Source organism: Gigantopelta aegis, chromosome 12 (genome assembly GCF_016097555.1).
Source record: "Gigantopelta aegis isolate Gae_Host chromosome 12, Gae_host_genome, whole genome shotgun sequence".
NCBI classification, from domain to species: domain Eukaryota; kingdom Metazoa; phylum Mollusca; class Gastropoda; order Neomphalida; family Peltospiridae; genus Gigantopelta; species Gigantopelta aegis.
The window spans coordinates 48601435-48619881 of NC_054710.1; the positions used below are offsets into that span (position 1 = coordinate 48601435).

At 37.0% G+C, this 18447-nt stretch overlaps 1 protein-coding gene across 1 annotated transcript; it reads right to left on the reverse strand.

The window, feature by feature from the left end:
- Positions 1–1962: 1962 nt before the first annotated feature.
- Positions 1963–18051, reverse strand: LOC121386119 (carcinoembryonic antigen-related cell adhesion molecule 6-like). The gene is made up of 4 exons (XM_041516917.1): positions 17970–18051; positions 7203–7523; positions 2749–3009; positions 1963–2078 (listed from the first exon to the last, which is right to left on the reverse strand). The coding sequence occupies exons 1-4, from the start codon at positions 18049–18051 to the stop codon at positions 1969–1971; spliced, it is 774 nt and encodes a 257-aa protein (XP_041372851.1). The 3' UTR covers positions 1963–1968.
- Between the last annotated feature and the right edge of the window lie 396 nt (positions 18052–18447).

Genomic DNA, 18447 nt, shown 5'->3' on the forward strand with positions numbered 1-18447 from the left:
TACCAAAGATTAGCATTGAACAAACCAAAAGAGAGGGTATAATAAAGTATGTGCCAGTTATCAAGTGTATAGCTTTGGAAGGTGAAACAATTTTCATATAAACTTGGTAAGAACTTGTATGCTAAAACGACTTACACACTATGCTAAGACATCTTCTTTAACTCACCCCCACCCACGTATAATTGTAAAAAGTCAGTTATAATTATTGTTCTAGAGCCCTTTCTTCAATACTGGCAGCAACGTCTAAAGCCATTAACAACATTCGCCTAGATTATTCGAACAGGGAGATTCAAAAATGAATATACTGAGTATCTCTTGGAGAAAGTAGAACGTGTTATAACGTGTATGAGATGGAAAACTTTCTACTTAGATGCAGATACAATGAGAGTGGCAATACAGAGGGCAGATATTAACACGGTAAATGGTGTTTGAAATATTGAAATTCACCACACAGAACGCCTAAAGGGACATTCCTGAGTTTGTTGCAATGTTTAAGATGTTATCGACTAATAGACTTTTTAACGACTGTAATTACATATCAAATATATTTTGTTCTGCATAAAATATTAGTGGCTATATATTAAACGTGTTTCTGGTCATTCTAATATTTGTACTAGGTTAAATTTCATTTTATTTCTTTAAAAATATGTTTCTGTACCTACGAAATTATTTGAAGACAAACTCCAGTTTGGGCTCCTTACAAATATTGAGAGGACCAGAAACACATTGAATATACAGACACTGATATTCTAAACAAGAAAATATATTAAATATGCAAGTTTAATCGTAGAAATATTGTATTAGTCGGAAACATATATATATATATATATATATATATATATATATATATATATATATATATATATATCCTTTGACATAACCCTTATACCCCGCGTGGTATTAATGCGCCATGCAAACATTCGTCTGTTACCAACGTCAATCAAATATGGCTGTCAAACGATTTGTCAATCACTCGGAAAATGAAATTGAAGAAAAGGGAGCACCCTAATGTGGCGAAGTATTGTAATAATACAGCTAATTTTGAATTTGAATCCTATCAGTATTCCAATGACGTCACTTTACATCTCTTTACAATAATACTAAACTGGGTATATGGCGGTACTATTGAAATGTTTTTGTTTGAACATTATTAATGAACCTGGATGTGTTTGAAGAACATCTTCTAATTAAACATATCAGCAAGATAAATTCGTTGTAGAAGTATTATGCATTTTTGTACCCTCTGTATGCTCTTGTACCCATCGTGATGCTTATAACATATATATCTATATATATATATATATATATATATATATATATATATATATATATATATATATATACATATATACATACATAGATATAGATAGATAGATACATAGATACATAAATACATAGATACATATACATATATATACATACATACATATGTATGTATGTATGTATGTATGTATGTATGTATGTGTATCTGTATCTGTATCTGTATCTGTATCTGTATCTATATCTATATCTATATCTATATACAGTGTTCGAGATTAACGGTATCTGAAAAATCACATCAGGAGCAAAGGTTACAATTATAATAACTACATAAAGCATGATTGTTCAACAATTATGTGCACTGCACTTAGGGTTCACAAAACGTAAACATTTATTTGTTCATCTCTGTGACATTCTAACGTCGTCTGCAAATTGAAGTATGCGCATGACACAGCGAAAATAAAGTAACATTTCAACGTTCAGCCAGACGTTTTTTCCTAAACGTTTGCAAAGACATTTTGACTGGTGGTTCCAGAAATGGTAATTCGGTTTAATGTGTAGCATAAAAGTCTGTCTTCCAAGACAAGCGTTAGCGACAAACCGCTGGCTAAACTTACTGCTGGAAAAAACCTGTCCCATCTGCTATTTCGCCGTCCCCTTCAAGTTCTAGTTATTAAAGTTTGGCTGTGTATTTTATAAATGTTTTAATTACCTCTTGTAAATTACCAAAACAGTAGGAATAGCAAGAGCCAGTACAACAGCGATCACAATTCCCGATGTAGCACCTGCACTTAAGAAAGACATGCGCTCTGGATCATCTAGAATATACACTGTCATGTAACGTAACAATAACATTCACTGCTACAACGCTTTTGACTAAACTAATATCTGCACAAATCAAAGAAACGTTTTCACAAGGTCAAAACTGCTACCACGGTCTGTAGCTATTCTGCAATTTTACTGGTTCACTATCTATGTTTTTATTAATACACATTACCATTTCATTGTGACCAACTTGGAAGACTTGACATCGGCATAATTTAGCCAATGGAAAAGCTTCACTCATTCGTTTCTGACACTGTCAAAATGATGGACAGAGTTTATTCAGTATAATGGTCCATAAACCAGACAGAAGCTAATTATATATTCAAGGCACAGAGACACACATATACGTGCGCGCGCACGCGCGCGCGCACACACACATACACACACAGAACATTTATGCAGTATGTATTTATATTAAAACAAAATTGTATTTCTGAGGTTTTACTTTAGACGTGTTAAATAATACATCTTGATTTTCTGACGTTTTAATATCGGTCTCGATAGAATGGTGAGTTTCCATCAATTTAGAAACATTGATATATTTTAATACCTCATAACGTTTACATCCAAGCAAATAACGTAACCGTTTATCTATACGTCGATGTGATCTGCAAGCATGTCTAAAATTAAACAATTCTAAAAGGTATTTAGTAAAATACTTACAAGAGATACTTAGTGTAAAGTTTTTACTTATAGATTTAGGTAGTCCAGCGTTTGTCACTGTACAGTTGTAGACATTCCCGTCCTGATTCCTGCTGATGTCTGTCAGGTTTAACAGAGGACTTGTTGTAAGTTGATTATCACCCAGTGTCCAGGAGTAGTCACATGGCGGGTTACAGTCAGCAGTGCAGTCCACAGTCAGATATTGTCCTTCTTCGACACTTGTATCAGAACTGAAGTTAACACTGCTTAGATCTGGACCATCTGACACAATAGAAAATAAAGTAAAATGAGCTCAGAATGTAAACTACCAACTGAAGTAAGCAATTCCGGACATTACTGTGGAGAGAGAGAGAGAGAGAGAGAGAGAGAGAGAGAGAGAGAGAGAGAGAGAGAGAGAGAGAGAGAGAGAGAGAGAGAAAGTATCTATTTTAGTAAAAGGGTAAGCAGGTCTCTGAAATTGTGTTATGAAAGTGATGCAAACCACTATGCTTGTGTTTTAAATATGTGTATGTATCCAAAATGAATTATATCAATTTCACCGTCTCAGAACATCTCAATAATTAAACGTTTGTTGGTATCAAATTGGTTTATATCCTAAAAATACCTTTGGGTATAGCATTTCAATAGTAAACATGATTTTTTATTTGTTTTAATGTGGCACCGAAAAAAAGGACTGTTGTTTCAATGTATAGTCATATTGTACCAGTGTTATGTTATTTACTATGACCGTTTGCTAATTTTGTATCAATTTGGACCCTGACCACTTCGCACTTGGTGTTTACCATTTCATATAATATAATAATTCAGCCATGTTATGCTATCAAACGTGTGTGTGCGTGCGTGCGTCCGTGCGTGTGTGTGTAGGCGCACGGTCTTCCATTTTTGTAGAGGAGCACATTGGATTTTTCCCGAATTAAAGGAAAATGCCTGAATCTTAATGAAAATATTTATATTCATATTAGCATTACTGCCAAATAGCATTTTACATGGATTACAACGAATTCTGAAGGTAGAATGATAGAAATACATGGTAAAATGGTCTCAAGTTAGCACATTTTCCAGTATATCTGTATAATTTTTGCCTGTATATAGGGTAACCGTATATATAGCCACTACTAATTGTTTTGTTTTGTTTTGGGGTTTTTAAAGAAGTTTATTGACCACAGACACAAATATGATAGTGTCAGGGATAGGGGCCCTGATTTCACTACCTTGCATCCATGTTATAAGTACATATGATCATTATAAATATATACTGAACAAAATAAGAAACTTCCGCTAACTTTGCTTGAACATAACTTGATGAAAACAACCGGGGGAATAATTGTTATATATGCGTTTAAAGAGTGTTCCATGATGCATTGTTTGGTGCAAAAATCATGGCCATAGGTAAACAGAAAGTGGGAGAAATTTTGACCAAGTGTGGTAGGGGTTAAAAACAAAACCACCCACTTAATAAGGGGTATGACCACCTCTTGAATTGACCACTGCAGTGCATCGCAGTTGCATAGAATTGACTAAAGTGTTGATTTCTGCCTGTGGAATATTGTTCCATTCCTGAATGAGCGCTTGACGAAGTTCGTTGACGTTAGCAGTGGGTTGGGACGACGTCTCAATCGTCTGTCCAGATTATCCCAGACATGCTCGATGGGGTTGAGATCAGGACTTTTAGCGGGCCAGTCATCAATGAAATCAATGTTATTTGTCCTAAGAAAATTTACATTGTCTCTAGCTGTACGAGAGGTGGCATTATCATGCTGAAAAATCGAGATGTTGGCGTTGTTATGGAACGTGATGAGCGAGAATGTCATCGCGGTAACGTTGAGCATTTAAATTGCCATCAATGACGACTAGTGGTGAACGATAACCATGGGCAATGGCTGCCCAGACCATGACACAACCCCCACCCCCGAAACGATCTCGTTCAAGAACACAACAGTCAGCATAGCGTTCTTTTCTCATATGGTAGACGGGCACCCTGCCATCACCACGTTGTAAAGAAAATCTGGATTCATCCGAAAAAAGAACGGTATTCCAGCGTCGCCATATCCAACGAGTGTGTACACGTGCCCAATTAAGACGATTTTGACGTCGTGCTTGTAAACCGTTCTCCCGCAGACGATTACGAACAGTTTGCCCACTGATTCGGTATTATGAAGCCCAGGTGTGTTAGCAGCAGTAGTAGTTTGGAATCGATTGTGCAAATGCGTATTCATGATATAGCGGTCTTGACCACGCGTTGTAACACGCGGACGTCCACGACGTGCAAGTCGTTGGTGCTTCCTGTCGTTCGAAATCTTACGCGAAGATTTCGTATCGCTCGACTAGAACTCCCAACATGCCTTGCAACGTCTTCTGTCGACATGCCAGCATCAAGCATGCTAATCGCCCGTTCGCGTAAATTATTGGGTATTCTTGGCATACTAAAAATGCTACAATGTAAAAAACGTTAATTTGTTTTACAAATTTTGAAGCGTTTTCGTTCACTTGACAACAATGTCAGTAAGACAAGTAAAACAAATTGACCGAATACTACACTGGACATGTCGAACCATGCATGCACGTGCAAATTGAATTTCACGTTGTCGACGTTTAACAGTGCAAAAATAATCGATAAAATTCATGAATCCTGATAATACAGCTCAAGGCTAATACTAGCTATATAATTTCATTACAAAATTAATTCTTTAACACAACAAATACTATATGTACAAATCGGAAGTTTCTTTTTTTGTTCAGTATATATTAATTAGAATCAATATAATAATATTAATAAGCATGGATACATGAAAACATGGAGTCCTCTAATATGTGGGGTTAACAGTAAAGATAGAGATAGAAGAAAGATTTAAAGGGAATGGTAAAGGGAGAAAAGAGAAGGTAAGGGAGGAAGAACGAAAGAAAGAGTGAACTAAATGCTCTAATTTCGAAAGAGAAAACACATTTGTGTTGAAATACCTCTAGAACATTGTATTGTCATGTCTTGTTTAAAGGTAGCAGGACCAAGATGCCCAATATTCCTCATATTCTTATAATTGACAATTTTTGAAAAGTATATATTTTTCAATTGCTATGTTCTTTTAAAATGTTTTAAACAGCATATATGTTAGGTCCATGTTTCTGCATTTTATATATATGAACATTTCTAGATCAGTAGTTGATTTGTATACACCAATGTATATGAACCATTTGTAGATCAGTGGTTAACGTGTATACACCATTGTATATGAACCATTTCTAGACCAGTGGTTAACGTGTATACACCATTTTACATGAACCATTTGTAGATCAGTGGTTAGCGTGTATACACCATTTTACATGAACCATTTCTAGATCAGTGGTTAGCTTGTATACACCATTGTATATGAACCATTTCTGGATCAGTGGTTAACGTGTATACATCGTTGTATATGAACCATTTCTAGATCAGTGGTTAAAGTGTATACACCATTGTATATGAACCATTTGTAGATCAGTGGTTAACGTGTATACACCATTGTATATGAACCATTTCTAGATCAGTGGTTAACGTGTATACACCATTGTAAATAAACCTTGTTCTAGATCAGTGGTTAACGTGTATACACCATTGTATATGAACCATTTGTAGATCAGTGGTTAACGTGTATACACCATTGTAAATAAACCATTTGTAGATCAGTGGTTAACGTGTATACAACTATTGTATATGAACCTTTTTTAGATCAGTGGTTAACGTGTATACACCAATGTAAATAAACCATTTGTAGATCAGTGATACACCATTGCAACCGTTGTCCATGACTGGTATAATGCTAGTCATATGCTGATTTTTCAGACTGACATGGCGTTCTGGTAAACAAGTTACTTGACCACGATTATGACATATAAGGACTCTTGAAAACAGTTTATATTATACACTCAGAAGCCATGTTACGATACGACGTATTACTGACTAAAATGATGTCTGACGCAAAACGCTGTGATAAGAGGTGTCATTTTGTCTCAACAGCATCGTCCGCTATGACATTACCGACGTCACGTCCACAGAGTATGCGTTCAACTGTGATGCAGAAGTGTATGGTCTGGGGTGGGTTTTTTTCTTGTTGTTTTTTTGTTTGTGGTTTTGTTTGTTTTTTTGTTTCCTCGCTCTAATGGAAGATGCCAAGTGTATAGACGTCGTCGTGAATCTTATGCTGCAAACTACTTACAGAAAGTGGATATAGTGGATATATTTGGTCGGACCAATCTGGTTCACATCAAAGGTAAGTTATCGGCAGAGTAATACTTAAAACTCCAGTGTCGTTTTTATATGAACCACCATTTTTTTGCTGTTTAGCTAAAAGAAACGTCAATTTGGATGAAGATTTTCTTATTAAATATCGCCATATAGATTTTTGGGAGATCCAGTTTAAAACCTGTTAATAGTATTCTACCTATATTTTATGATTATGTATAACACGCATTTTACTTACACATGAAAGTCTTGCTACATTTAGATGGAATTCCATCTAAACCATCACGACAGTTCCATTCTCCAGCATCTGTTGTAGGGTTGAAAGAGTGTATTATAAGTGTATTCTGTGTGGGTGACACAACAGCGCCAGCGTAGCCAGTAACTGTTAATTCACACTCAGTGTTAACTACATTGCATGATACAACCTCGTGTGGTGCTCCGCCATTAGGTCTTAACCATTCGATTCCATTAACTATTGTGCCAGTAATCGTGCAGGTTAAGCTCGCATTTCCCCCGGGATTTCCACTATCCAGGCAGTCAATGTTTGTAGTCGCGTCACCTGTAATATACAGGCATACATATATACATATATACATACATGCATGCACGCAAACATACACACAATTGTTACATGCATGCATACATACATACATACATGCATACATACATGCATGCATGCATGCATACATACATGCATGCATACATACATACATACATACATACATACATACATACATACATACACACATACATACACACACACATATATACAATTGTTGATCGGACCAGCAAAACCTGTGCTCAGTGAATGGGATTGACTGGATGTGACGCTGTCATTTTGTACATACTACCCTCAAATTAGTACCAGGTCGACGACAGACATTTGCTTAGTACACAATAGGCCCAAATACAACAGCATATCTTATCGCAGTTTCAATTCATGGCCATATTTCGTAATGGTGCACTTCTAAATTATACCATTTTGTACAAACACGGTTAGATACGTTAATAAGCTCTGAACAACATTTCCAACAGCAATTTTGCACTCAATGTTTTCTATATTTCGAAAATGGACGCGCCATGCACCCGGTTTATTTTATTGCAGATATGCTATGTGACGTCATTCAGATGCCGACGTCATTCAAATAAAAATAAAACGTGTGCCAATATTACACTAGTTAGATATTGAGTAATTGTTATGACATGAGTAATATCTTACACTGGTGTGTAATAAAGATAAATTCTTACACACCCGTTGGTGAGAACACCATGCGTTATTTTTGGTTACACATGGTTGTTAACACATGTACGTGTGTCAACAATTTCCAGTCACTACTGGTTGGTCTTTGGTGATGACCAGGTCACCAGTGTCATACGACCAATGAAAATCTATACGATGGAAATCGATTAGACTGTGACGTATAGTTAACCTGACATTCATGTGTCTGTGACGCGTAAGTCAACTACGTGTGCAATGGCTGTAAATATGTTTTAGTCGAAACAGATGTTAAACTTTTCTTAAATCCTGGTTTTTGAGGATATGTAAGAAATAGAATAATGCATACGTGTCCGTTTGATACCATTTTTCTCACAACTCGTTGTTTAAAAGCTTATCAAACCCGATTTCGCTCTTTAGATACGTTTTAGATACCGTACAAGAAAAGCTAGGCCGAGTAAATCCTTGTATAATTAAAAATAATGTGATATCTGCATCTCATATTACCAGCATATACCAGTATCTTTAATGTGATATCTGCATCTCATATTACCAGCATATACCAGTATCTTCAATGTAATATGAATAATGTGATGTCTGCATCTCATATTACCAGCATATACCAGTATCTTCAATGTAATATGAATAATGTGATATCTGCATCTCTTATTACCAGCATATACCAGTATCTTTAAAGTAATGAATACAAAATCAATTATTTTCAGACTTGGTCAAACCTGTAATCATGTTGCAGCTATGTTATTCGGTGAAATATGCTTAACAAACCATACACTGGCAAAATGTGTGCGTGTGTATACGTGTGTGTGTGTCTGTCTGTCTCTGTATGTGAGTGTCTGTGTGTGTGTATATGTGTGTGTGTGTGTGTGTGTGTGTGTGTGTGTCTGTGTGTGTGTATGTGTGTGTCTCTGTGTGTGTGTGTGTATGTGCGTATGTGTGTGTATATCTGCGTGTATGTGTGTGTGTGTGTCTGTCTGTGCCTCTGTGTGAGTGTGTGTCTGTGTGTGTGTGTGTGTGTATGTGTGTATCTCTCTGTGTGTGTGTGTGTCTGTGTGTGTATATCTGCGCGTGTGTGTGTGTGTATGTGTGTGTATCTCTGCGTGTATGTGTGTATATCTGCGTGTATGTGTGTGTGTCTCTGTATGTGTGTGTGTCTGTGTGTGTATATATCTATGCGTGTGTGTGTGTATGTGTGTGTGTCTGTGTGTGTGTCTCTGTGTGTGTGTCTGTGTATGTGTGTGTATCTCTGCCTGTGTGTGTCTGTGCGTGTGCGTGTGTGTCTATCTGTGTGTGTGTCTGTACGTGTGTGTGTGTATGTGCGTGTGTGTGTGTATGTGCGTGGGTGTATATGTGTGTGTATGTGTGTGTTTGTGCGTGTGTGTCTGTGCGTGTGTATGTGTGTGTCTGTGCGTGTGTGTATGTGCGTGTTTGTGTATGTGCGTGTGTGTCTCTGTGTGTATGTGTATGTACGTGTGTGTGTGTGTCTGTGCGTGTGTGTATATGGGTGTGTATGTGCGTGTATGTGTATGTACGTGTGTGTGTGTATGTGTGTGTGTGTATGTACGTATGTGTATGTACGTGTGTGTGTGTCTGAGTGTGTGTGTGTGTGTGTATGTACGTGTGTCTCTGTGTGTGTGTGTGTGCGTGTGTGTATGTGTGTGTATGTGCGTGTGTGTCTATATGTGCGTGTGTGTCTATGTGTGTCTGTGTGTGTCTGTACGTGTGTCTATATGTGTGTGTGTGTGTGTATGTGCGTGTGTGTATGTGCGTGTGTGTCTATCTGTGTGTCTGTGTGTGTGTGTGTGTGTGTGCGTGCGTGTGTGTCTATCTGTGTGTCTCTGCGTGTGTGTGTGTCTCTGTGTGTGTATGTGTGTGTGTCTATCTGTGTGTCTCTGTGTGTGTGTCTATCTGTGTGTGTGTCTGTACGTGTGTCTATCTGTGTGTCCGTGCGTGTGTGTATGTGTCTGTGCGTGTGTGTGTGTCTGTGCGTGTGTGTCTGTCTATCTGTGTGTCTGTGTCTGTGTGTGTGTGTGTGTGTGTGTCTATGCGTGTGTTTCTGTGTCTGTATCTCTGCGTGTGTCTGTGTGTGTGTATATCTCTGCGTGTGTCTGTGTGTCTCTGTATGTGTGTGTATCTCTGCGTGTGTCTGTGTGTCTGTGTGTCTGTGTGTGTATGTGTGTATCTCTGCGTGTGTCTGTGCGTGTGTCTATCTCTGTATGTGTGTGTGTAAAAAAAAAAATCTGGACACATTTTAATAGTCTAATAGGCGAACGGCCTCCCATTTGTTATATTTTATTTTATTTTTATTTATTTTTATTTTATTTTTATTTTTATTTATTTATTTATTTATTTATTTTTGGGGGGGGGGGGGGGGGGGCAAGCTGGTGATTTTCCCCGAATTAATCGAAAAATGCCCGAATCTGGATAACAATATTTATTCATATTAGCATTACGATCAAACAATTATATAGGATTACAAACAAATCACTACGCATTTTCACATGCGCTACAACTTACTCTAAGGTCATAAAGATGGAAATACACGGTAAAAGGGTCTCAGGTTAGCACATTTTTTCCCACTCCCATAATAACAGTTCCACTGACAAATGCTATAGATTCATTTGAAGCTAAATAGGTTTATTGTAGGTGATTAACCCTTTAATACCCGTTACAAAACTAGCACGAATTCAGAAGAAAAAAAAATGGTTTGTGAATAAATAACATCATTTTAAACACGTTTAAGGTTATATGAAATAAACGTTAAAGTGCTGTTCCAGGTACATGATGAATTGGGCTATATTAATCAGCATATTGTTTAATATAATTAGAAAATTAAACAAAAAATTAAACAGAAAATTATATTTTTATTTAAAAATATTGCCCTGAAAAACAGAACCAGTTTCGGGAATTTCCGTATGATTTGACACGTGACGTAACTCATTTTGATAGCCAGCGCCATTACCATTACAGTTCATTGCATCTTTTGTGTTTATTATGGTTAAACGGTGTGTTGTTGGCAGCTGTATCAATTTTCGTGCTTATATCCAATTAAGGTTCAAGCACGCTGACCTGGGCACACACACACCCCTCAGCTATCTAGGCTGTTTGTTCAGGACAGTAAGTTAGTGGTTATTAAGAGAGGAGATGGTGAAATAATTTCAGTCTGGTTGTATGCAACTTAGAAAACTATCGACTCAGAAATAAACAACTTTTAGAACATTTCATAGTATGAAAAAAAAGGCGTTCCCATGTGGGGCAAACTATAAATACAAAACTTTACAAATCCCTAAACCATTAATTTTACCACACCTTCCCATAGGGAACAAGGTTTGTTTTGTGGGTTTTTTATTTTCATAATGTGGATTTTACTTTAAACATATAGGTGGATGGGACGGACTATAAGTCGTTTTTGTTTATTCCTTAAAATGACCGATATCGGGTCCACTTGACTCGTAGAATTCAAGTGTTATTTATTGTCTTTTCTACTACACCACAGGTACTAAGTCCGAAACAAACTGTTAACAACTACGATAAATTACTCTCCTACCTTTAATTGCATTACATTTCCCCCATATTGTGTCCAGACACAAGTTGTAAAAAAACCACCCAAAAAACATTAGTGACACCGATTCCACATGAGACTAACGATTTCACCAGTATCGACTTCGCTGAGATCGCATAGGGCAAAATACATGCAGTTTTCTGCCGGCTGCCATTTTGCTTTTTTGTGGAATAGGCCTACTCTTCAAGAGGGGTTAAAGCCTCCAAAGTATGTGACATACCTGGCAATGAATATAAAAATCAATGTTCTCTAGTGGTATCTTTAAACAAAACAAATTAAAAATAATAATAATATGACGTCATCACGTTTGCTTTTATATCATAACATGTTATGACGATGTTAGATTAAGTCATATCAATAAAAGTATTCCATAAAAAGTCAAAATGGCAGCCAGCACAAAATTGCATGCTGTTTGCCCTATGTGATCTCAGCGAAGTCGACATAGGTGGCATAGTTATCATCTAGTATGTGGAATCTGTGTCATTGTAATGTTTTGTTTGGGGTTTTTTTTTAAGATTTATGTCTGGACAAAATGTGGGTAAAATCTAACGAAAAGCTAAAGTAGGAGAGCAGTTTATTGTAGATGTTAACATTTTGGTTCGGACTTTAAAACATATAGTGTATCAATATAATTCGCACGAAAAGCTAAAGGGCAAAACAAGAATAAAACTGTTCATGCAGTGGTAAGCTGTCTCCCACGACCATTTTTATCGCCACCTGTCAGTAGGGTCTCCACGAGTACTCGGGCACGGGTCGAGTCTAGCAAGGTGGAATACAATCATCGACTATAATATATTGGACAATGTAGGACAATGATGTCAGCAGTAGTTAATCAATGATATAAGTTGCACAGTGATTATAAGAGCATGCGCTAGTTTCTCTTTTTAAACTGGCCGTCCGTCCGTCACAACACTGAACATATCAACCAATGGCATGATTTGACATCTATGTTCAGCGCTGGAATTAAGATGCATAATGCCATTTAACTTTATTCCTTAATACCATCATCATCTAGTGTAGGTGTCGAGTACTCGGGTCCGGGTCGCGTTTGACCCTCAAGTACTCAGGGCCGTAGCAAGCGGGGGGGGGGGGGGGGGGGGAGACAAGGGGGGCAATTATCTTCTTAACTGTTTAAGGAGTTTTCGACGATTAACTACTCAGTTGCCCCCCCACCCCCCACGCCCACACCCCACCCCCACACCCCCAAACAAAAAATCCTAGCTACGGCCCTGTTACTCGAGTCAAATATTTTGGACTCGTGGCGGCCCTACCTGTCAGGTTGTTCAGAAGACGTTCCGGTTCAAACTGACATGGCACTAGTTGTGTTGCACAAATATTAGTCCAGTCGTCATATTGCGGTACGTTCCTGTGAAGCGAGTTCCCTTAAAGACGTCACGGCAAATATTTTTACCGAGTAGAATAATTTTATTCGTTCGTTTCCGGCAGTACTCTACGGGAGTTATTTTTAAATACTTTTATGGGTCATTTTCATAATTATTGATTTACATATCGGCGTAAAATAGTATTGTAATTAATTAAGCTTAAGCTTAATTGTGGAATTTGAAATTTTAGTGTCTGGTCTGGAACAGCACTTTAAATTTTAAAATGTTTTTCAAATGTACTCATATGAGTCTATCGGGCTGTACTCCTATGACAGGCCCGTAGCGAGGGGGGGGGGGGGGGTGGTGCAGGGGCCTGTAATTTTGGGATTTTTATATATTTATAACCTTTACATCTCGAGCGTTTAAACTTGCTGGAAACTACTCTCAGAAGGCAGGAAATGCTATTTCAGAGACCCTATACTTCAAAAAATTCCCTGGACCCCCATAATAACTCGCGCCTTCAGCGCTTGTTCAATTTCCACCCACCCACCACCACCACCCCCACCCCCACCTCCCAATAATGTCCACCCTGCTACGGGCCTGTATGAGTACAACAATAATTATTACATCTGATTTTTTAAATATTTGTTGCAGAGAATTTATTTGAATATTTTTATTTATTTATTTTTATTTTTTGTTTGTTGTATACAACACAAGAACAATGTAACAGCAGTGCAGACAAAAAGCTTCCAAGTCACACATGTTACTGTGTCTATTGTACCCAACAGAGTACAGATTTAAATTATTTGCTCTATTCAAATATAAGTTTAATCTAAATCATTCGAGGAAATTGTACTCATTTTGATGATATTGGGTATAATATTATATGGAAATTCTCAGTATTTATTCATTAGAAATATATGAATAGTGTCTGTGCTTATAAAGTATGCGCTTATTTGGGCGTTAAAGGGTTAAGACAGGCGTGTGTTTGGGCGTTAAAGGGTTAAGACAGGCGTATGGCGAGGACATTTTAGCGGGTGTGTGTGTCTAGAATGGAAAGCGAAGTTTACAGCTCGGGTGTGTGTGTGTGTGTGTGTGTGTGTGTGTGTGTGTGTGGAGACATGCTTAGCTGGAAAATTCTTTTTTTAAAGTTGCACGGGGTGGGGTGGGGGGTCGACACACATCCAAAACAGCCCCTTCACACTCGCCAGTAAGGACACTTAATAAATAATAAACACCATGTGGCAAACAAAATCAAACCCCGAACCTTCATTCACAAATCAATAAATTTATAAATATTCTGGTAGAAACAAATGTTTTTCACATTTTATTCATAATAGTAGTCCAGGAACATTCGGGTTTATTTAGGAAATAAATAGTACATAGCTGGGGGTTTTCAGGATAGTAAAAAGTTTTGTTTTATTTAACGACGCCTCTAGAGCACATTGATTTTTATCTTATCATCGGCTATTGGACGTCAAACATATGGTCATTCTGACATATTTCTTTAGAGGAAACCCGCTGCCGCCACATAGGCTACTCTTTCCGATAAGCAGCAAGGGGTCTTTTATATGCACTTTCCCACAGGACAGCACATACCACGGCCTTTGATGAACCAGTTGTGGACCACTGGATGGAACGGAAAATAACCCAAACTGCAAATGGGTCTACTGAGAAGGATCGATCCGATGACCGACTGCTTCACAGGCGGACACGCTACCGCTTGAGCTACAACCCGCTCCCCTTTCAAAACATAATCAGTAACAACATATCACAAGTCCCCAAGTTTCCGGGGTGTGCTGACTTTGCTACAGACATAAATGTATAATTATTGTCATGTAACCTGTTTACGCATGTAACCCATTTTCGTTATCTACCTTAGTGAGTTCACTATGGTATCACGTGCATAGTTTAGACATCTGCTGTCGGATTTTAAAAATAAAGAATAAAATAAACTGGAGACAGCAAAATGATTACATGATTCATATAAATTAGAAAACAAGATTTAAAAAAAGCAATTGTATGGGTGGTGGGTTTTTTTTGTAATTTAAAAACGATAAACAAATGCTTTTCTTTTGCAAGTTTACTTAACAATTACATTTTCGATGATAATTGTACGGGCTGGTTACATTTAACAAATGCATTTTGATATTAATTATTAAGATAAAGTATTTTTAAAAAGATTTATTTGATTTAAAATGTAATGGAATAACAATTAATCACAATATGCATTTTTATTTGCATTCCCCGAACCTAATCGGACTACATCAGGATTATCAGGACCACATATTATTAAATATGAAAATGTGTCTTGATACCAAGATGACGCGTGTTATATCGTGTAAAATGTTTCAGCCTTGTCGTTAAATAAAATATTTCCTTCCTTCCTTCCTTCCTATTCATGAACTAAGCGGATCATCTGTTGTGGGCTATTTACAAATTAGTCAAGTGTGCGTATTCAAACACGTGTCCACACACAAACAAAAAGAAGGAAAATGAAATAAGTGAATATTGCTGTTGCAGTTCTGATATGGGGACTTTGGAAGTGTTTGTTAAAAAGTCTAGCGAGAGGGACATGAGCTGCCCTACTTGACGACGAAAATGTACGGGTTTTATGTGCTAATATCAGGCCCGTAGCAGGGTGGACATTATTGGGGGGGGGGGGGGGGGGCAATTGAATGAGCGCTGAAGGCACGAGGTATTGGGGGGGGGGGGATTAAATTTTGAAGTATAGGGTTTCTGAAACAGCATTTTCTGCCTTCTGAGAGTAGTTTCCAGCAAGTTTAAACGGTCGAGATGTAAAGATTAAAAAAACACAAAAAAACCTGACAAAATTAGGGGGGGGGGGGGGGGCCCCTGGCCCCCCCGCTACGGGCCTGAAAATATAAATGAAGATTTAAAAAACAAAAATCACTTGTGTCCCATCGTTATTATTCACACAGGCCTGGGCCCATATTTTCGAAGCTATCTTAGGGCTACGAAATCGTAAAACCGTCGTAGGTTGTGACGTCACTAACACACGCCATAGTGACGTCATAGCTTACGATGATGTCACGATTTCGTGGCTAAAATAGCTTTTAGGGCCCCCAAATGTAAAAAACTTCGATTATATATATATTATAGAAAATCACATAATGGATACTTTGTAATATGAGAGCTTACAATAATCACTCTTTATTTTAATGTTCTGAACATTGATAACACGTGGAGCTTTTCCAGAAGAAAAAAACGTACATTTTTAAAATCACAGTTTTCTTCACAAAATAAAAAGTACGGCTTTTATTGACTAGACACTTGATATGGAGATAGATAGTAACCTATGTATCTTTTCACTGTCAAACTTCACAAGACCTCAAACGTGTTTCGTTCAGTGTCGTTGTGCCTGTTACGACCTTTGACTGTCTGGGAGTCGTAATCTAATTTGACATACCAAATAACTTAAACACTCCAGGTTGTAAAAGTAAAACCATTGAGCACTTCCCAACACTGATTTCTTGCCAAGTCGTTTAGGTTAAATATCAGGATGTATCAAGTCCGTATGTCATTAAAGGTTCTGTATTTTATTTTAGAAGCTGTTTAACTGTCCGTTGTTGGATACATGCAAGGTTTGCATTCTGTACTTACCTAGACATCATAAAGAGGTTCTGACTGTATCTTTCTGTTAGGGAAAGATGGAATGCCATTCTTCAAGAACTCTGATTCAGTTTCATCTGTCTGTAGATCACTAAAATTGTTAATGAAAAATACTCCGGCGTGTGAGCAAAGAATATCGGATCTACTAAAGCATAATGTTGTTAGGTTGACATGAAACTGAGTACTCGTTATATTAATGACTACACACCACAGCCTTTGATGTACCCGTCGTGGTGCACAGGCTGAAGCGAAAAACAGCCCGATGGGCCCACTGACGGGGATCGATCCCAAACCATCCGCGGATCAAGCGAGCGCTTTACCACTCGCCCCCAATACAAATGAATGGATGATGTGTAAATCGTGTGTACTAACTAAAACATTTAATTTTAATCATTTCTGCGTCAACTTCCATTCCTGAAAATATATACCGTACTTCATTTAAAACCTATATTGCTTCATATATGAAAAATATTCATTGCATATTGTAATATGAAATGCAGTCCATGCTACTGTAAAATGTTAAGTCGACAAAACAAAGGTTTTGATTTATGAAGAAAATTGTGAGTTTTAATCAAATGTAACTTATTTTTCTTCATTTGAAACCGCTAAACAAATATCTGCACATTTAGGCCCGTAAAAATGTTAAATGATTTCTCTTAATAATTAAATACACATTATTTACTTATTTAAATAAAATGTATAAATGTATAAGTACTTTAAATTATCGTTGTAATTCAACATAACAAAAAGCAAAAAGGGATATACTTAGGCCTACAATAACATGTTTGTTCTTAATTTTGTTATTAACTGTGTACTATTAAAAACTTGTATTCTTATTTTTGTTTCAAATATCCAATCACAAATGTTTAAAATGTGCGTGCGACAGGGGTCCTATAGTTTATTATGGGTTCTCAAAGGTTGAAGATGACAGTTGGTTACTGACGTAATCAGGTTATGGGACGATAAATATGCATTTACGTTTGTAGTAAAGATAGCACACTTCAAACACTTGGGGACTTTTGATATGTTATTACTATAGATATTCTGCAATTAATATCCTGAAAAATTCAGTTCTGTGCTATTTATTTCCAGGTTTAACACTAATTTTGATTTAAGGTTCCTGGACTATAGATTTACAAAATTCAAATAAGAAGTATTTAGCCACAATACATGTCTTAATTACAGAACAATCTATTTAGCAGACACCGGCAATGTACTTTGAAAGTAAGCAAGCCATTTCTAGAAAGTATTTACCTTTGACCGCTTCGGTTTCTAGAATGTGGCAGTTCGGAACTCCGAAGTCGTCTATTATATTTTGGGGAATATTGGTACCCATTGTGAAAAAAGGCGGCCATCTTGAACTTTACTTTTCAGCCATATGTCTCTGAATGAATTTTAAAATATGTGTCAATACATTTAAGTCATAGCACTGATAATTCCATGTATTTGTCCACTGAATCTCAAGAATAGTTTGCCATTGTGTTTGCATACAGGGGTTATTTTGAAATTATGCAAATTAGTATATTTTCCCCACCTTATAAAATTTAATGTAGCAAATAAAACAAGTGTAATTCAGCTATAGCTTGTTTTTCTTAACACTGGACATATTAACGAAGGTTTAGAAATCGTTATAACGATTTTTAAAAAGAAATTCCAATAATGATATACACTTTTTTATTGTTTTTAAAAAATAATAATAATTGTTTCGGTTGTTTTGTTGGGTTTTTTTTCT